This window comes from Solanum lycopersicum, chromosome 5 (genome assembly GCF_036512215.1).
Source record: "Solanum lycopersicum chromosome 5, SLM_r2.1".
Taxonomy (NCBI): Eukaryota; Viridiplantae; Streptophyta; class Magnoliopsida; order Solanales; family Solanaceae; genus Solanum; species Solanum lycopersicum.
The window spans coordinates 12,055,616-12,076,929 of NC_090804.1; the positions used below are offsets into that span (position 1 = coordinate 12,055,616).

General features: G+C 35.2%; 3 protein-coding genes across 4 annotated transcripts; 1 reads left to right on the top strand and 2 right to left on the bottom strand.

Moving 5' to 3' along the window:
- The first annotated feature begins 260 nt into the window (after positions 1–260).
- Positions 261–2,903, top strand: LOC101248576 (nuclear transport factor 2B). Its single transcript, XM_004239179.5, has 2 exons — positions 261–771; positions 2,594–2,903. Exons 1-2 carry the CDS (start codon positions 475–477, stop codon positions 2,666–2,668), a joined length of 372 nt encoding a protein of 123 aa, XP_004239227.2. The 5' UTR covers positions 261–474; the 3' UTR covers positions 2,669–2,903.
- A 64-nt stretch (positions 2,904–2,967) lies between these two features.
- LOC101248296 (uncharacterized) lies at positions 2,968–4,055 on the bottom strand. The gene is made up of 2 exons (XM_004239178.5): positions 3,629–4,055; positions 2,968–3,500 (listed from the first exon to the last, which is right to left on the bottom strand). The coding sequence occupies exons 1-2, from the start codon at positions 3,815–3,817 to the stop codon at positions 3,081–3,083; spliced, it is 609 nt and encodes a 202-aa protein (XP_004239226.1). The 5' UTR covers positions 3,818–4,055; the 3' UTR covers positions 2,968–3,080.
- A 685-nt stretch (positions 4,056–4,740) lies between these two features.
- Positions 4,741–20,428, bottom strand: LOC101055568 (calmodulin-binding transcription factor SR2L). 2 transcript variants are annotated; one of them, NM_001279206.2, is given in 14 exon segments: positions 5,023–5,031; positions 5,034–5,081; positions 5,726–6,016; positions 6,293–6,878; positions 8,665–9,350; positions 10,116–10,339; positions 10,435–10,525; positions 10,726–10,856; positions 11,955–12,351; positions 12,704–12,749; positions 13,037–13,125; positions 13,302–13,417; positions 13,509–13,634; positions 19,943–20,244. In NM_001279206.2, coding segments are annotated over 14 exon segments (2,853 nt in total). In that variant the 5' UTR covers positions 19,956–20,244.
- Positions 20,429–21,314: the final 886 nt, after the last annotated feature.

Consider the following 21,314-nt stretch of genomic DNA (forward strand, 5'->3'; position numbering starts at 1 on the left):
TTAACTAAAACGACAATCTTATTTATAAACGACTACACTAAAGTAAAAGTCATATAATTAAAATAAGAGAGTGTGAATTTGGGTTACAACTATTTAGCTCTAATTCTGAATTGAGCTTTAGTGATAAATATTCAAATTCAAGGTTTGCACTAAACTAATAAATAAATAAATAATACATATATTTTGCAAAAAAAAAAATTATGGTTATAACAATATTCCTACTTAAATAAATAAATTACTTCATTCTTTTTAGTTTGTTTCAGTAAAAAAACTATTATTCTTTTTGCTATATGTTTAATTTCAATTTTACATGTATGAACCACAAAATTAAAAGAATGTTAGTATATATTCTTTTAACAATTTTTGCCCTAAAATTATAATAATAATAATAAAAAAAAAGCGTTGATTTGACGCCACCATAGGCGGCAGTTGGTATCTATAGTAAAACCCTTGTTGGTTATCGTTGATCGGGAAATGGACCCTAACGACCTAGCGAAGGCATTTGTGGAGCACTACTACTCCACCTTCGATAGCAACAGGGCTGGGCTTGGAAATCTGTATCAAGAAGGTTCCATGTTGACATTTGAAGGCATTAAAACTCAAGGTTCACAAAATATTGTCGCTAAACTTACTAGCCTTCCCTTTCAGCAGTGTCATCATACCATCACTACCATTGATTGTCAGCATTCTGGTCCTGCTGGTGGCATGATTGTTGTCGTCTCCGGTAATCTCCAGCTAGCCGGCGAACAGCATGCTCTTAAGTTTGGCCAGGTTCTAAAAAAATTTCTGATTTGGGTTTTGTTTTGTTAACTGCAATTTATGATTTACGAGAATTTTCTATTCAAGGGTTGCTTGCCTTCAAGTTGAATTTTCTTTGGGAACAGAAAAAGTTGAGATACATAATCAATATTATAATGGAGAATTCATACTCTGAATACTCAGTGGGTGGAAATGATAATGCTGAGCCTTTAGCTTTAGTTGAATTTTGGTATTTGGATTAACAGTTTCTCCGAGCAATTTTTAACAATTCTGAGCAATTTTCATTCTGAAGAGGGTGAATAAGGTTATTTGATTCCTAATATTGCTTGCTGCTAGAGTCTTTTGCTCATAAAGTACTACGAACAGAGTTAGGCTTGTACTTCTTGCTTGTCTATTACTATCTTCAGATGACATTTATGTGCAAACATAGGCATTATTCATGCTAATAACAGAGGGCAAAAATTGCTTATTTTCAGAACTTACAAGTTTGCATTAATCTGATAACAATGACTCTACTTCAATTCGAACATCTTTACAATCCGTTTCGTGTCATTTCAAAGTACATGGTGTATGTGATGTTCTTTTCATTTATCCAAGTGTAATACTGTATTCTTTTTTGTTTCCAGTGCTTGTAACAGCCTCTAACTACCATAAAAGGGTTGGTGTTTTCCTTTACCTTTCAGAAGATAATACAATGTCGATAGGGCGCTTGGTTAGTGTAAATTGAGCTTGGTTTTGTTAAGTGTCATATGATCGACTCCGTTGTAGACTCGTAGTAGATTTTTTTGATTGGTGACTCTCTCATAGTAGGTTTTTTTTTTTGACAATTGGTAAGTTGTGTTCTTCAGCGTTAGGGAATGCTGGCCACCATCAGAAAAGAAAAGGCTACTTCCCAAAAAATTTTACAACTATACATCTTTTATGCAAAATTGTTTACACCAAAAGAGTAAAGATACTGCACAATTCCGTTTGACTTTGTGGATGAAATTGTTTCTATCTTGAAGATATCTATCAGTCCTTCCTCTCTAGACATTCCACTAAATACACTAAGGAATCAATTTCCACCGTCTCTTTTGAGTCTTGCTGCCCCCTCTTCTAATACAGCAGCTTAAGAGGTCGGAAGTATGTGCTGGCATGGTCCATCTTTGGCCAGAGTTGTTTAGGAAAAGCTCCAATTGTTGGGTAGTGTACTTACAATGTAAGACAAACCTCATAGTAGACTTTAATGTTCAACTTGATTTAATTGATTTCTTATTCTAAAGACATTTTGTTGATGCACTCTCAGTGAGTTTATTGGACTTTAGCTTTGTTAGGGTTATCATTTTAGGGATAGAAAATCAGTTATTATTGCTAGATCTCTGTGGAACTTGTGCTTGTAGATTGTATCTCTTGTACCACTCTGGTGAAGGTATCTTTGTTCAATGTGTAAATTTTTGGGAACCTTTATGTCACATGTTATATAAGCCTTTGGGCAGCCTCCCTCCCAATAATGCGGTTTAAAGAAATAGAATCTTGACTTTGGCATGACTTAGTTTCTGATTTAACCTCTTTATTCTGATGGAAATTTGTGTGAACTTTCATATATGTGGTGAATGGCTTCTCTGATATTTTAGTTCCCTCAGCTAAATTTAACCCCTTATCGGCAATGAATTTAATTAAACACTAATTGTTCCAATATTACTTGTTACATTTAAAGCAAAGAATTCTGAAGAACTTATTACATTCCTGTTATGTGATTCGTTTCATAAGATAATGCATTTATTTTGTCTTTGATGACACATTGATTATTTGTTATTTTCTGTGGCTTAAACTTCCAAATTTCCTTTTCTTGCAGATGTTTCATCTGATGCCAACGCCACAAGGAAGCTTCTACGTCTTCAATGACATTTTCCGGTTGAATTATGGCTGATATGCACGAGACGAGTGCAACTCATGTTAATTTGTTCTGTCTTATTCAAGTTTGAGACTTTTGGATGAAATTCAAGTTTCTTGAAATGGTGCTATTGTGCCTCTCCTATATATACTTGTTTTAGAAAATGCCATGGTTTAATGTTTTAGAGTTGCTCAAGTTTCTGGTCTGTTGATGTTTTACTCATTGGAGAATTGACTTTTTGATCAAAATATGAGTGTCGTTGGTTTGTTAAGTTTATTTATGCTGAAAACGAATTATGCAAAAGTATACTGGTGCACTGCACCATGAATCCATGCTTCAACCAAACCAATCCTAATAATACCTTATTTATTCATAGGGTTTACAATATTACAGCATGAGTTGTTGGTGTTTTGAAATACTTGTGTAAGAAGTGAGTGAATGGGAAATGCTAGTCTTCTTCATTGATGAAGTCGAAAGACGGCAACTCCATATGTGGAAGCTCTGGAACTTTTAGCTTTGGGAGAGACATAGCTTCAACTTGATGTTTTTCAGAGTTGTTTAGATGGTCGTCTGGACCATTTAATAGAGGTGGAGGGCGTTTCATCCAGCCCGTAAGCATACTAGTAATGGATCTAAAGGGATGATTTAATCCATCTTTCATTTTCAAAATGATAGAAACCTCAGATAGTTGCCATGTCAAGGTGAGGAGAATCATGGCTGATAAAAGACATTGTGTGATAAAATTCTGCTTCTGTATCTTCCTCAACTCTTTTACTACCTTATCTTCTTCTTCAGATTGAATTTCAACTGGTGCTTCTTGTAAGTTGGTTGATTCATTCAATTGAGATTCTTCTTTTAGTGAATCCAGCTGTAAGTAATACATAAAGTGGCTCATGAAAAATGGAAAGAGAGAGTTACTCGAATAGTAAGCGGGGATCTGAAGTCTTTATGATCCTTAACACAGAAAACACAAATAGTTGAAAATAGGATACTCACCTGAGTTACAAGTTGTGAGAGGAGTTGGTGGCGGTGGTCGGCTTCTTCATCATCATCATTATCAACGGCAACGAAACTGTCATCAAGAAGATGACATGTTTTTGATTGAAGTTGTTCATGTTTGATTAATTGGTCGATTGCTTTCTGTATGAGTTCCACTTTCTTCACCCTTTCTCTTTCCTTTTCCATAATTTCCAGTTTCTTCTTCTTCTTCTTCTTCTTTCATTCAAAGAGAGACGTGTTGATTTGTGGCTGTTATGTGGTGGGTCATCATATATTTTTCACTACAAAACAAATGGTTTATAATAGAGTGTGAGAGAGAGTCAACAGCTACCGCAATCCCACTTCAGCTTCTGCCGTTAATATTAACCATTCACCTCTTCACACGTACCAATTCTTTTTGCAAATAAGTTTTAATTGCTAAACTAGTACCAAAAAAGTATCAAGTCATGTTGATATATTCATAACTCTTCTCTTTTATTCAACCAAACAAGGTATTCATTATGCTGAATTTAGTATAGAAATTACTTCAGGAGGGGTCGTTTGGTAGAGTAATTCATACCTTAGCTTTGTGTACAACTAATAGTTTGTTCATTACTTTTTTCTTAACTTATGTATATCACTACATCTAATATAAATATTAGTTATACACTTTGTCGTGTAAACATTAATAATAGTGTATTACTAGTATCATAAATTTCTAAATATTTGCAATGCAATGATTTTAATGCATGTATTATTACAACATTTTTCACATCTTTTCCACAATAATTGAGAAGAATATCTTTGTAAATATTTTTTTTATGCAATGCATGCTATCTTTAGTGCACCAACCCAAATGATGCATAAAAATAACCCATCTATACTAATACATTATTTTCGGGTTCACTCGTCAATATCTGAAGAAAAATAAATAAATATTTCACCAACCACACAGTAAATTTAGTTGCTTTTCTTTTTGTTTTTCCTATAAAGATAATGAGATGATAAATTTTTTAACTTCATTCAAGTTTTGAGTATCAGCAAGTGAGATACCACACGAGTAGTGAAATCCGTCATTTTAGAAGGGTTGAGATTGATTTTGTAACCAAATAGGCAGTCATGCAAGTGACTAAACCACAACCAACCCCTAGTATTTACCCTTTAAAATAAAACTTTCAAGCTAATCTTGCAGGCATACAATATTATAAAGTTCAAGTTTTGAGCCTATCAAACCTATACACATAATTATGAACAGCAGCACCTACAAAACACATAGCTTACAATGACTTACAAATAGCAATAACCAAACTTCAATGTATAATTTTTCAACCTACTGATACTAGTTTGGATGACAATGAAGAGGTCAGTTGGATTAATAACTAGGGAACTGGTATATGTCATCATTTTCCATGTTAGACATGTCTCCATGAGCAGTTGATGCTGTTTCACTGTCCGCTCCTTCAAGTTCAGCCTGCCGTCCAACAAAGATTATTAGCTATTCGATTTACCTGATTTCAAACTATGAAAGCAGAACTAAATGCTCCCTATCCCCCTCCTTCAAATAGAAAATTTTGTTTAAAAAAATGGAGTACGTTATGGACAAAACACATGGATCAAGAAGCTAATTATGTTTCCACCCCTATCCCAGATAGGCTGTAAATAATTTAGACACACAAGAACATTCATTCACTCATATTTTTACAGTTGCATACACACTGCCACCAATATCCTCATATTTGGATTTTAGTTTGTCCTTGTTCCATCGCATACGATGTAGCTACTCCAGAACCTGACTATTTTCACGACAATATCTTCTCTAAAGCCATGAAATCAAATATTTACATTTATGTAATACTAGGAGATGGGAATAACAATTTTTCCATCCTTTCAAGATAAGGTAAAAGAAAATTTAAAGCATAATGGAATATATACTTAATGAATCTGTGCCCCTAAAATCTCACAAAGGTGATAGAGAAGGATTTTGTTCAGTCCCACAATGTACATGATGAAGCATTCCACATGCAAAATACTAAGTACACATTCACCGATTGGAAGTTCACTAACTCATGTATATTAATCACAAAAAGGATGTAGTAGAATGATTCTTTAGCTTACCTTAGATTGCCGATACTTCTCAAGTATCCGATGATATTGCTGACGTGCCCCTGGAGATTCAACCATTGATAACACTCTCGAGACAGCCTCGTCAAGAGCAGCATCAACTTTTTGTTTGCGGAACACCTTCAGAATGTCTTCATCCTCAATTTCATCAATTGATTCTGTGTCATGTCGAAATCCCCGAAGACCAACACCTCGTCGACGCCACCTTAACACCACCTTCTCCAAGATTCCAACAGCCCAACATACCTTGTATTGCTTTCTAACCTGATAGCCTCGTACATGAGCCTGCCATGAGAATCACCTGGAAGTCACTTTCTCTGCTGAACAAATTATTTTCTAATCTCCAAACATCTTCCATCCTCACCCTCCCAAAAATCAAATAATAAAATAAAATTGAAGACTCTTCCCAACTTATATATAATTCATTTTTCCCCAGATAAATATGATTACACTTCTTTTTTAGTTAGAGATTGTATTTGAAGTCTATCACCACTTAACTATCATATGTTCGAGTATAATGAGGCTTAAAATATCAATCTTGATTTCAAACATTTAACGCACCTGTATCTTCACTACTTTCTGGCGGAATGCAAGGAAATCTTTCCGGCCTTTCCATCCTCGATATTTTTTCTGAATAGCTAAGGCTGCTGAGTTGTACTCTCGCGGGTTGCGGAATGCCAACTTTGATGCAGCTGAAAGCCCCTGAATATCGTTTGAGAGGATACCATATTCATCTCCACTTGTGGTAGCAGAAACACCAAATTCTCTCTGTTGTCTTTTGCGGAACGAATGTGCTCGGAATGCAGACTGTATACGAGCAGCAGCCTGAGCTGCATTACGGACTGCAGCTAAAGTGTCCTTTAAAGAACGCTGATCCTCATTAATGGTGGCACTTGTGTTTGATATACTACTAATAGTTCTCTCTGCTTCCACATCAGCAGTACCTTTTGAGAGCTCGCTCTCCTCTAAAGTGAGGGATGAAAGATGACTGGTGAGAGCTACCTCTGAAAGATATCCTGCAAGTCCCTTATGACCGCAGCAGGAAGCAATTGATGCAGCAGTTTTACCAACTGGATCTCGTGAAGAGGGATCTGTAACAGCTCCAGCCGATGCCCCGGATGCGATGAGCGAAGCAACCATTTTTTCCCTGTCACGGATATAGATATTTACTCAACTGGCTATTTATGGGTACCACACATAAGGTCCTTGTAGAGAATAGAGATTGTCAAAAAAAAATTCACTACGCATGCAAACATAGACAGACATATAAAGGGAGAAAGATTCAAGGAGTTCACCCTGATATCTCTCTTTATTATTATTGTTATGTTCCTTTCTTGAATAATCAAGAAAACCCTGCCAGCGGTGTAAAATTCGATACTCGGTGCCTAATGGGCCTGTGACGTGAGCATAACCCACACCACCCTGATATCTCAACATCCATGAAGTGTTCCAAAGCTGAATCTGTCCATTTGGTCAATATATTACTCCATAAATAATTTTTAAGGTTGAAAATATTGCCTAATGTGCTAAACTCTATAATTTCACATAGGCAAATTAGGAGCAACTATCTAAATTTTCACATAGGCAAATTAGGAGCAACAAAAACATACCCAATGTAGTCCCACACAGTGGGGTCTGGGGAGGGTAGTGCGTACACAGACCTTACCTCTACCTTCAGAGACAATTTAGAAAGGTTGTTTCCAATAAAACCCCAGCTCAAGACAAAAACAGTTTAAGAAGAGACATAACGGAAGTACAATAGACAATAAATAGTAACATAACAGTACTACAACAAAATACTAGTACAAACAAACTACATGAAATAATAGATAGTCACAGAAATTGAAGAACAGGAAACTACAAGAGTAGTCCTAAAACTACTAGTAAGGGCCACAAGACAAAGCACTCCTAAATCCTACCTAGTAGTATGGACACAATCCTACCTCCTAACCTTTTATCCTAATTTGTGTCCTCCATACCTTCCTATGTAAGATCATGTCCTCGGTAAGCTGCAATGTGCCAAGTCCTGTCTAATCACCTCTCCCAAACATTTCTTGGTCTATCTCTACCTCTCCTAAATCCATCCATAACAAACCTCTCATACATCAGCATTGGGGCATCCATGCATCTCCTCATCACATGCCCGAACCATCTCAACCACGCAGCCCGAGTCATAGGCAATTTAGGAACGAGACTAAAACTTACAGTAAAACTGCTACAACTGAGTGACTGAGGCAAAATTCAAAATATCATCCATGTTCATACTTTTTGTATGCATAAACAAAATAGAAGGTTAGTAGTCTTGCTTATCCTTTCTTACTAGTAGTCATTGTATATCACCAATAGTGCTTGTCCTCAGATTTCTAGTACTATCTCCTTTTACTTCAATTATCACACTATTTCTTGTAGCTACAGTTCATTTTTCAGAATGCTTTGTCATGCATTTTTCTAGTATATGCTTTTCCTTAAGTCGGGGGTCTATCGAAAACAACCTCAACACCTTCCAAGGTAGAGGTAAGGTCTGCGTACACTCTACCCTCCCCAAACCCTACTCGTGGGATTACATGTATGTTGTTGTACAGAGAGTGTAGATGTAAGATATGGTTTATTAATCTTTAAAATAACTGAAAAATCCATAGCCCGATGGTGCATGGAATGGAACCTTTTGGCTGATGCCCCTCTGCATTTCTGCACTTAAATGATAAACGTTTGCTTGTGTCAGGGTTCGAACAAGGGGTCATGTACCTAACCCTCATATCACGCATTGTGTCTCATACCACTAGACCAAAGCCCTGGGGGCCAGAAGCAAGACATGTTTGACTTTCTAAAAGTTTTTTATCCAGCTTCTATTGCTACTGAAACCAACATAACATTCAAACTGAAGTACAGTGAATAGAGAAGCCATTTACCAAACAACAAAAAACATAGATTACCTCCCGAAGCGTGCAGCCCAGTGCAGGGCCGTCCAGCCATTAATATCACGGAAGTTAGCACTGACTCCAGCATTTAGAATTGGGTGCAGCGCCCACTCAAATCCCAATCCAGCAACCATGTGAATTATTCCTTGCTCCTTCTTAGATAAAGAACAGTCTATCTGATTATCCTTTTGTTGCAATTTACTACAAAGCCACTGCTGGAACTTGTCTTTCAAAAGCTCTTGAAGAAGCCAATCAATGGTTACCATTGGCACTGAAGTACCAAACAAAAGAGATTCAATGATCTGGGACCATGAATCTTCACTTGCTTTGGATTTTTCCAAGAGATCATTGCCTAATTCAGAACTTTCTCGTTTTTGGACAGATAAGTCTGATAAAAGCAGCTGCACAAATCTGACAAGTAACAACAGTTCATCTGTACTTCTATAAGCTCCTTCTACATCAGGCTGATTATTTCGAGCACAATCATCAGGCTTAACTCGGTATTCAAACTCCCTCACCTCACTGCACGACTCCCGATTGCCACTAGTAACACAAAGCGTGACTTTACCAGGCAAGTGACGAGGAGCTTGACAACAGATGACACCTTCTTGAATGATCTGAACAGGAACTTCAATATCACCAAACATGCAAGTCCACGTGCACTCTGAAGGATTACAAAGAAAAGATCCAATGATAACAATCTGCATTGAACAGCTAGAACGTTCAAATTAATAATAATTTTAAACAACTAGATGAAAATCAGCTCAAAAATATTAAGTACAACCATAGTAACTAACTTGTTGATATCCGGAGCATGGTCATACATATAAGGTACATACAGAAGGATTAAAACAGCTTTCTTGCAAAACTATCAATGTTTACTGGGATATCTAAGTTTAAGGGGTTTTTGAGAATTAGCATTTCAAAGGTTGATAAAAGACAGTTGAATTAGCCATCATGACTTAGTTGCTGGAGCAAGCAGCAGATCTTCTTCATTTTGACCTTTCTAGTCCCTTAAATTGCGATAGTATTTTTCAGCATCCAGTAATAATGTGCCACATTACGCCATCCAATAAAAGCATTTCATCTAAGATATTGAAGTAAAACCATTTAAAGTAGCCAATTGCAAAATAATCAAGATATGTGTGCTTTGGAAGCCATAATAATCATAATACATTGGGGCATAGAAAATAGAAAACTTAAATTTGAAATGACTAAACAAACATATAAGCAATCCTCTCTACCATGTTAGGGTGAGGTCTGTGTATAGCCCCCACTCTCCCCAGACCTCACTTGTGAGATTATACTGTATATGTTGTTGTAAACATACAAACGATCTGCTGGGGAAATTTCGACATTATTTACATGCAGAAAACAAAGTTCAACGAACACCATAAGTCCAAAACCATGGAGCGCAGACAAATTGTGTTACAAACAGCAACAATAAACTAAATCATGACATATACCTTTGTTGGCTCAGATGAATACCCCCAATCAGGGGATATATGTCGAATTGTAAATTTCTGCTTCTGAGCAATAGTTAAACTCATCTCATCTTCAAGAGAAGTACCAATCTGATCTTGGTCAAATATTGTTGTATATTCGTCAGGGTTGGATCCAAAAGTAGTGATATCAGGAGGATATGTAGGATACTTGAAATCTTCGAGTTGCTTAAAAGCTTGTACAGGAGCTGCAAGGAAATACAAGTTCTCCAGAAATTAACTAATTCCTGACATTCTAGATGTAGTCGACATAAATTATCCTCTGAAGGTGAGAAATTATTACCAGTCTGCGTCTCCTTGTCACTGAAATCACGCCACTTGTAACTTTCATATGCTTCTATGGCCCTTCTCTCTGATAAGGTTTGAAGCATTGCCTATGGCACATAAGACATGAAAAAAGATGTCTAGGTTTTAAAATTGAATTGTATGGCTGATATGAGTATATGAGAAGAGGCAGATATTGTATTTGGCCAGAAGGCCCTGAAATAAGGTCAAATCTCGCACTGTATTTTGATGTTATATGCATCTACAGTCCTAATGAAACAGAGCTAACTACAAAGTATACATTTCTCACATTCTCATCCAGCTTGTGCAAATATTTGGTTTGTGATTCAGCAGCTGCAGAAACCCCATAGTGATCCAGCATATCCTTCCACACGTGAGCATCCTGGGTCAGATCTCGGTGATGAGATTCACTGCTCTCACCTACAGAGGCACACTCTTATCAGCATACCTTCACATTTATTGTTTCTGAACAATAAACCGATGAGAACTGCATCTAAAGATAAAAGCAAGTACAAGAAATAACGCATACAAAAGACGATGACATACGCAGTGAAATTACACAAGTGGGGTCTAGGGATGGTAGCATGGACGCAGACCTTACTACTACCTCGTGGAGGTAGAGCGGCTATTTCCGAAAGACCCTCGGCTCAAATGAAGAAAAAGGCAAAAGTGAAGAAAAGATAGTAAGCAACAAGAAAATGGTGCAGAGTCTACTGGAAGAGAGCAAAGACAACAAAAGAAATACTAAAGACACGGAAGTAAATATCCAAGAGGAAGCATCAAGTTGACTGGTGTCAGATCTTAAAAGTTAACACTTTCACTTCTTTCTATTTGATAAGGTAAATAATTTTACGAATAATGGGAAGATCTTCGCACAAGCTGTATTCCACAACATAATCATATGAATACAATATTCATTAGTGGACAACTAGAACATATAAAAGCCTAGAAAATGGTACTACTTGAATCCTATTTGTGCCATGAAAACCATAACTAGTTATGTGTTTAAATGCAATGGAATAACTTTACGGTGTATAGTTTTTCACTAACTCTAAATGGACCTTCAGATGCTGATGTACCAATTAACATTAAACTCAGGTTAAATGATTAGGTATTTTATATATATATATATATATATATATATATATATAAACACCCGGTTGCAAACACTTCAAAATCAAAAAAACTACTGTTAAAAGTCCAGGTCAACAGTTTCAAGCCCAAGAACAAGCACCTAACCACACCAAACAAATTGACAGAAATATCTACCTAGTTCATGAGAAAGCACATATAAGTATGAAAATCCCCAAGCTTTGAACTGCCAGTACTAGAAAACCAAAGCAGAGAATCATAAGGATCCATATGTCCAGAAGGTCTATCTTGCCTCAGCTTTTTCTTTAAAATCAGAGACACTTCCAATTTCCTACTGATATAGGAAAGCAGAGGGAGGAATAGATGCATGATTCTAGGCAAAGACAGGTTAGAATGCATTCATATCAAGGCATAAAAATGACACACCTGAATGATGTTGCAACAGCAGTCTATTTGAATTCCCCTGCATCTGGATAAGTGAGCTGTCGTCATTAATTGCATCACCATAGAGGGGATCAATTTCTTTCAAGCTGTCATCATTTAAACTTAACTGCTCCTCGAGCCTTCGCAATGCTTGACACATCTCAAGCCCCGGAGAACTGATGACCTCCTCTGTTCTCCCTATGGTGTCTGTCGTCCCGTTATTATTGATGATTGCATCAGAGCAAATTTCTCCAGGGCTAGATTGGTTCTGGTATTGCTCATAACATTCACTGGCAATGCCAGTAGAGCCCGTATGTGGAGTAGAATAGGAGCTTGGACTAGGAGAGAAAGCAGAAGAAATTGGAGAAGATTCTGACATGAAGGCTGGATTCTGCCTACCCTGTGCTCATATTTAAAACAAATGATGTTGGGACTTTCATTATACTTTTCACATATTATAATGCAACTTATGTAAGATTTAGATGATAAACAGATTAATAAGATGCATCAAACAGACATTTAGTGTTCCAATGTTAGCTGAACATACAGATCAATAGATATCATGGAAGCACCTCACAATATCATATTCTAGTGGTATTCACAGGGGAATTAAATTACATACATGATTGTTGAAACTGAAGAACATAAACTTAATGGAAAATAGATCTCCTTTTATGGAAAGTAATTTCAGGTGGTGTTAAGAAATCTTATCATGACATCATATTTGTGTATACTGGTTCCAGAAGACTGACCTCGATTATGTCTCTGTAGTGAACCAAAACAATGTGGTCGTACCCACTGCCCAAGCATGCAAAGTTGTGAACAATTAAAAGAGAAAACGACAATCAGTCACCGGTCAACTTTTTGTTCTGAGAGATTAAGAGAGAGAGAGAGATGACAGAAATGGAAGCTCTAGAATCTTAAGCTTAAGTGCATCCCACATTTCTTTTGTTCATTTTTTTTTGCAACTCCTGATAATTTTGCGACCATTTGGAACTATGGAGAGTTTAACGCCTCCTCCTAAAAAGTTATCATAACCATAAAACAACACCATTTTACAGATAAATAAAAGAAAGTACACTCACGGATCCAACATCCAATAGCTACGTCTCTGGAAGTTAGGATTTTGCTCTCCATGTGCATAATAACAATTCAGGGCTTCAGCATTTCCAACCTGGACATGGAAGAGAAAAATTGGAATTTCTCATTCAATGAAAAACTGTCAGAGAAATGGAGATGAACATCAGATGCACATTTTTGGGATTGATTCTATCCATGTAAAAATTACACCAAATTTTCTTATAAAGTCAATTGCAATATCAACAACATGAGTTTCATAAAAATGGTTACCTTAAGGCGTTCATGTGCCTCCCCAACAGTTCTTCCATCTTTCTTCTTGCGCCAACTATGACCATCTTTACGGAAAAACCTGAGGACTCTCTTGTTGTAGAGAAACAATGATCCGCCTGGTAAAAAAAACACTTTGTCAGATGATATAATGAAAGAGGATAACCATCTAACAACAAAGGTTCCAAGGTAAGAGGGTTAGGAGACTACTGGGTGGCTTTTGAGATGGCTCACTGGAGAGCTGGTGGTTCTCATGATTTCGCAGTATAAAGAGAACTTCAGCGGGTTTCAACCACCTAATTTGGGCTTCTTGAACCAAATCATTAATATCATATCCTGAAACATAGAATAACAGCAGTTGCTAAATCTTCTAGTTCAGCAGAAATATACAACTACACCCCATTCTCAAAGCGGCATAATTCATCAGGTCAATCAGTAGTTTCCAAGGAAAACATCTATATTTAAAAAGAAAAACTTTCAAGTGGTTCCTTGTGCAGAACTTCTACAAATGAGAAAGTTGAATCATAATAGCAATAGTAACGACAGGATTAAATTTGGTGTGCTGTGCACGACAAATTTAAATTAAACATATCTTATGCTTATTATTTTTATTTTTTTGGACATATGTTATGTTCGAAATTCAGAACTCTTGGTTTTTGTTCTGTTACATGTCTCTGAAATGAAGATCATAAGACGTTTGAAGCCTTTGTCAGAGTGTGTACAAGTAGTTCTTACAATCCTAGGACTAGCTCCAAGTACTGAAAGAGCCAAGATTTAGTTAGAAGTTGAGGTTGAAGTAACAGTTAGTTGATCAATTAGCAATTGGTTTCCAACCATTGGTTACCATTTCTCTGCCAGAATAGTTAAGAGGTAATATGTTGCTTTATTTGTCAACATTACAGGTTCATATTTCTTACCTCATTTATCCTCCCAAACTGTCCCATGTAGGCTCTTTCACTATACCAACCAGCATACCTGTAGTTTCACAAACTTGCAGCTAAGGAGTAGTGCGCTTATGAGGGAAGACAGATTTTTTGCTCTTTTTTTCTCTTTCTATGAATGCTGACAAGTAGACTTTGATTATGGCCACATCACACACTTTTGTTTCTCAAAGGAAACATGGCTTTTCCAATTTCAATCAGGCAAGCTAGAGTCATCAATGCTTCAGGACAATATCCCTCCACTTATTTATATTCAATGACATCCTATAAACAAATATATACACACTTTCCTAACTACATTGGATAACGCCCCGTACATTTATTCTCTCTCATTACTATTATCTCGTTATGATCTAGTAAGCACCAAAAATTTATCTGAAGAATTCATTAAGATAAGAATTTGGTAGGTCCCTTGAGCTTACTATATCATGATCTAATTAGCCAAGGGAAAAACATTCACTAAAATGCATTTCTTAGTGTGAAGTGGATATCATAGACAATAGACTTGTCAAGTGGGAAGTCAACCCATGGAACCGTTCATATAAGGGTTTCTAATACAAATATATCAGGCATCAAAAAATATTCAGCTAATGGCCGCATGTATATGTAATGTAACCATATTGTTTAAATAGTGTCAACCGTCTATATATGATGTATAACTACGTACAAAAAATATATATACACTGTTGTACAATAATTACACATTGTTATATAATGTATATGTACTGTACCTACACTGTATATTTTGTATGTATGATCTATATATAATGTATCCACACTATTATACACAAAATCAAATGAAGAAAAATGACCATTGATTCTAATATTAATTTAATGGGATAACAAATTTAAAGAAAAAATATTTAGAAAGTAATAATTTAAGAGTGGGAGAGAGAAGAATAAAGGCCCGTTTGGCCATAGATATTGCTAGCATTTTTTGGGAATTTTTTTGTCACAAATGTTTGGCCATAGAACCTATCAAGTTTTGGGATTTTTCTTTCGACAAAAAACACCTAAAATCTACAAGAAAGTGGTTTTGATGCAAAACATACTTGTTAAGTTCTTCAAAATTTTAAAACTTACCTCAAATTATATATTTTGCAAATAAAAGCCCATTAATTATAACTCCAACTATAATTCTACCTACCCAACCCCTCAAAGTAACAATGTTGCTTCGTCTTCTCGATCATCTAATTTGCATACTTACTGTGAAGAGATTGTTCTTCAAATGTGGGAAGATTACGTTAAAGAATAGTTAGTTACAACTATTGTTAATATTTATTTATTTTTGTATCGATGGATCTTCGTAACAAATTGTAACTTGATGAACGGTAATAGTTGGTACTTGTGTTATCAGTAGTTTCTATTAAAATATCGTGTTACGATTTTGGATAATTAATTACCAAGTTCATTATAAAAATGATAAGTTTGTATCAAATTTATGAGTATTTTTAATAGTTTTTTTGAACTTATGGGTATAATCACGTTTCATTTTTTTGTTAAAAAGGTGAAAAATATTTCCCAAAATTATGGTCAGTTCAAACTTCAATCCAATCTTCACCCAAATCTATTTTTTCAAAATATTTGGAAATCTGAGGCCAAACACTAGCTAAGAGTGGAGACAAAGTTTGGGCCATTTTCGATAATTAGCTAATAATTAGCTCATTTTCGTTAAAATAATGATCGGCTGGCCATACCCTTTAATTTTCTCTTAATATAACCTCTCAAACTAGGCCCCTAACTGCTCCTCAAACCCTAATTGATGTGACCCTCTAACTTGAGAGGTTTGAGTTGAGTCCATTATTTTGACCCCTTAATTGAATCTATTTAGGATCGGATCCATAGCCCATAGGCCAACAAAAACAACGACGGCATACCACGTGTAACCCACAAGTGGAGTCCTGGAGTCTAAGGAGGGTAGAATGTATATCTTATGTTAGTTGGGCTTTAAGCACAAAGCGCAAATAAAGTGTGGACTTTATTGAGAAAAGGTGCAAATGGAGAAAACATACAAATATATATATATATATATATATATATATATATATATATATATATATAATCCAAGACTAAAAATTAAAAGCATGAATAACAAATTTAGGACGAAGAAATTGATTGTTTTTACGAAAAAGCAAAATATCAATGGTATAGTGTCGCCTCTTCAGGAAATGCTCATTCACAAGGTAAAGTACGTCCTACAGCCTTGATGATGACCCTGTAGCGCACATTAAGCGAGGCAAAACGCTCAATGCGCATTTTGAGCCTCGCTTCCGGGTTTAAGCGCGCCTTTGATAACATTGTAGCTTACCCCTGTTTCACAGAGATGGAGAAATTTTTGATAGACCACACCTAAAATAAGGCTCACCAAACCTAGTCTATGTTAAATACGAAGATTCATTTTACATGGCACCAAAATCAACCTTTTGCAAGCCCATTTTCCAATCATATGTCCACATGTAAATCCCAAATTGGAGTTACGTGTACCAAAGGGTGTTGAGTTATATAGTGTCTCACATCAAGTACAAAATGACATCTAAAGTGGTTTGAAAATTGATGGTTCACTCCACTCTTTGCCATAAGATTTTAGATTGGCTGCTTAGTTCTCTTACTTCCAAAGGAAGCTCCATGTTTTATCATAACAAAGCCAGTCTATTATGTCATTATTCATGTGCCAATCAAATGCACGACTCTAGCTTTTCAAAAAGAAGGCATATGCCTTAGCCCCACCCCATTGGTGGAGGCCCAAATTTTTACATAATTATTTATGATAAGAAGTATTTTAGGAAAAAAATATATCATTATTTTATTCTCTTTAATCCCATTCAGAGAGAAGAAATCAAAAAAATGTTATTTTGCATCCTTACATTCTCTGTGCTGATGCTCGTATTATTTTATTCTTTTAACTCCCTTTGCACACTTCTTCAAATATTTGATAAGTTAGAGAAATACTCTGTCAAATATATGAATCAATAGTCGAAAAGAGTTAAAACTAAGTGAATTGCAAATTCATTATTATTTCTTTTTAAATTTAAAGTGAGGTATATCAAAGTTATCAATTCTTGAACCAGATTTTATGGTTCTAATTCTTATCTTTATTCAAAAATTTGCCAACTTATTACTTATAGAATTATGTTAACAATTCATATGATGATTGCCTTAGTGGAAAAAAAAATCTATGCTGATAAAATCCTACCTAAAACTACTAACTGAAAAAAAATATCGAAGAAATCATTTATAAAAAAATATTAAGTAATAATTTGCAGCTAAAAAGTAAACGAAAAATAAATTTTCAGTAAATAAATTTAAAGTTTGTTTAGTTAGGCCTCTAATAGAAATTTTGCTTTCGGCCTCCAAATATGTTGAGCCTCCGCTGATCATATGATGAGCCTTAATGTGAAATGACTTTACAAATTAATGGACTCCCCTTCATGCTCACAACTGGTATTGTTTATAATTTGTTTACTCATCTCATGCATGAAATGGTTTGGATGGAAGAAGAGACAAATCCAGGGGAAGGCATGAATAGGAAGAGCTCACTTGCACAAGAGAGATGAGGGGTAGAAGAGCTATCATATCCATCGCGGAGATGGATTTGAGCAAATGCGTATTACAACTCCATCTAACTTATGTCAGCATTAAGAGCAATATTTTAAGCCAGTCTATTATGTCATTATTCATGTGCCAATCAAATGCACGGCTCTACCTTTTCAAAAAGAAGGCATATGCCTTAGCCCCCACCCCATTGGGGGAGGCCCAAATTTTTACATAATTATTTATGATGAGCTTTAATGTGAAATGACTTTACAAATTAATGGGCTCTCCTTCACTGCTCACAACTGGTATTGTTTATAATTTGTTTACCCATCTCATGCATGAAATGGTTTGGATGGAAGAAGAGACAAATCCATGGAAAGGCATGAATAGGAAGAGCTCACTTGCACAAGAGAGATGAGGGCTAGAAGAGCTATCATATCCATCGTGGAGATGGATTTGAGCAAATGCGTACTACAACTCCATCTAACTTATGTCAGCATTAAGACCAATATTTTAGTGTTTAACTATTTACAAGTGAGGTTTCTTGCATGATTTGACAATAAGATAGCATGCCATCAACTAGTACTCTATTAGGACCTTTTGTTATTTCTAGGAGGGAGATTTTCCCTTTTTGAAGACAATGAGTAAAGGAATTTATTTTGCACCATTTGTAATCCATGCAATAAGAGGTGTTTAACCATGGAATACTAACTAGCTGGGATCCATAGGATTCTAGTGAGGGTTGGTCGGAGGCCAATCTTTTAATTAGCCCTTCCCATTGGACAAAGCCTAGATAATCATAATCAGTCACCTTGATTGACTGACTGACTAGGCAAGCACGAAGGAAATCCAAAGCCCTTCTAACATGGGATAGAGGAAAAAGAATCATGTTAAATCGGAAGTGAGTGTGCCCTTGTTGTGGCCTTAGTCAGTTAGCTGAATGAGACAACCTTTTCACTTTTAGTTAATCAGCTGAAAGTGACAAGCTTGTTGCTTTTATTTATTAGTATTCTCTTTCACTTGGGCATAGAATACTACAATTTTATTTGATAGAGCACAGAATCTGTTACTCGAAAGAGAATATATCACGATGGTAAAACGATAAACTCATTTCTATACAAGATTTTGCCGATTCTGTATGATCTTTTCAATCAGTAAATAAAGATTCTAAAACTTACAAAGCACAAGGTCATAGAGTGCAACAACCACGACAATCTACTCACCTAACACATTCATATTTTTCCAGTCTGACATGCTTTTAGCATTTGTGAACCACAGTATTCTAGATCAACACTCACCAAGGAAATCATGCCCATAAAATGGTCAATCTATCAACTATTCATACATCCGTCTCAAATTATTGGGTGTCAACTATGCTAATCCTCTATATCCATTTTGGTATACTCACGTTTATTTTTTTCCAATACTCGATTCCCCCCCCCCCCCCCCCCTTAAATTAGACAGCATATGGACCCTTAGATAGGACTTATGAGAGTATGGAAATCACAAATTAGCGTAGAAGGGTATTAGGTAGCAATACATTGTCTTGTTGTCCATTTGTATTAGAAGTCATAGTATTGCTTTCGTAGTTTCTTGTCCTTCGATTGATGTTACAATATGTTGATTACTTGTAGCTCGACTATCGTATAAGTAAATTGTAGTTTTGTAATGTGTTGTTTTTGTTATTATCTAATTTTTTTTACTTCCGTTACTTCTTTCCTTAGATTATTTTCCTTGAGCCGAGGGTTAATCAGAAAAATTCTATCTTCCTCCCCTCCTCAAATTGTATATGTTATTGTTGTAAGAGAAAAGTATATCCACCTATGCTGACAGAGGATAGCGGGTCCCATGTCCAGATAAAGAGGAGAATTTCATGATCAGTATATAGACTTTTGAAAGTCGTTACAAACGTATACTCGAGAAATGTACTTTGAGAAAGATGATTATTAACATCCATTGAAGCTCTTCTTCAATCAGGTATCTCAGATCAGTCAAAATTATGTCATTATAGTATTTTTTTAAAAAAATTGAACATACAAGGGTTTAACCAACTCCAAAAATACTGAAACGCACAAGTCAATTGATCTTAAACAAAACTAATCGAATAGAAAAAAAAAAAGTGAACTCACTTTAACAGTAAAACGCATTAGTGATCCAAGTAGAGTTTACCTGATTCCGCCATAATTTCTATCACTCAATAAGAAAATTCACAAGTGCAGAGCCGACCTTCATATCAAATTTTAAACCAAAGTTGTACAGATCGTATCGCCACCGCAAATCGCCTTGACGGAAACGCCAACAGCGGCAGGTGGTGGCGGTGGTGGCGGAGGAGAGAGAGAGAGTGTGTATTTTGACTGGAAAACGACGGCTTGAATTTTGCAAGTCTACCAAGCTTCAGAAATGGAGTTTCGTTTGTTATTTGGGGGAACAAAATGGACTATCTGAAGGTGTAAGTTCGCTGGTTTACAGCTGACTCCAGATTGTATTGTAACTGAAAAATTAATTAGTTTCATAATCTATAATATTGCTTGGTTGGTGAGATTACCCATAACAATTTGGGGATAAAGTAGGACTTTATTATTTCAATTTTTATCCCACATTTATCATGAGTATTAATTTATTTTAATTAATAATATTACTCTCAGAAATTATATTATGTATACGAATGTTGGTTCAAAATTATATTAACTTTTTTTTTTAATAGTAGACTTTTTTTTCTCATTTAATCTGTACAAATGTTTATTTTATTCTTGATTTATTTCGTATAAATTAGCTTCATAATCTATATAATATTTGCTTAATATCTCATTTTGTTTTCGTGCTACTTTTCAACAGTAGTGAACTTCTATTTTATTGAATAAAAAAGAAAAAAATATATAAGATTTCACCTAGAGAGGTACTATAAGCTTTTTATTTATTACTAAATTTTTTGAAATGTTAGATTTTAGGACCAAAAGTAAAGTTATAAATATGCGCTAGATCCGGTTTAATCGAAGGATTGGATTAATATTTTTGACTTCAACTCAAGTGCTTTTTTAAAAAATTGTCTTGTTATTTTGTCCGTTAAAAAAAATTACAAAAATAATTTTTATTTAGTAAAATTCTTTTAGATAAAGTCACCTCCAAACCTAATAATTTTTTTTAATAAAAACTTAATATTATTTCATTTTTAATATCTTGATAAATAAATATCTTTTTATAAATAAGAAGATTATATTTACCCAAAATAGTTACAGAGACCCGAAAAGCACAACAAATTTCAATAAACAATCTCAAGTTTTGCTTTAACAACTAATATATATGTGTATCTATATGAGACAGACCTAACTCACGAATACATATTCAAGTTTTCTTACCAATGTGTCATCCTAGGATATTGAGAACCTCATTGTAAAAACTCGTTAGATTTTCAGCATTAGGATTATGTTGATTCTTTTCATAAAAATTTAAATGGAAATTTGAGTTATTTGGTAACTACGATTATTTAAACAATGGATATTTATTAAAAAAATTAATATAGTTGATAGTTAATGGGTCAAGT

Coding starts and splice junctions, on each gene's coding strand:
- LOC101248576 (XM_004239179.5), top strand. CDS start 475: ATGGACCCTAACGACCTAGCGAAGGCATTTGTGGAGCACTACTACTCC. Junction 772..2,593: donor ATGCTCTTAAGTTTGGCCAG/GTTCTAAAAAAA, acceptor CTTTTCTTGCAG/ATGTTTCATCTGATGCCAAC.
- LOC101248296 (XM_004239178.5), bottom strand. CDS start 3,817: ATGGAAAAGGAAAGAGAAAGGGTGAAGAAAGTGGAACTCATACAGAAA. Junction 3,501..3,628: donor TCTCACAACTTGTAACTCAG/GTGAGTATCCTA, acceptor TATTACTTACAG/CTGGATTCACTAAAAGAAGA.
- LOC101055568 (XM_069297518.1), bottom strand. Junction 10,340..10,434: donor TGACAAGGAGACGCAGACTG/GTAATAATTTCT, acceptor ATTTCCTTGCAG/CTCCTGTACAAGCTTTTAAG. Junction 5,082..5,725: donor AGAAGTATCGGCAATCTAAG/GTAAGCTAAAGA, acceptor GTTGGACGGCAG/GCTGAACTTGAAGGAGCGGA.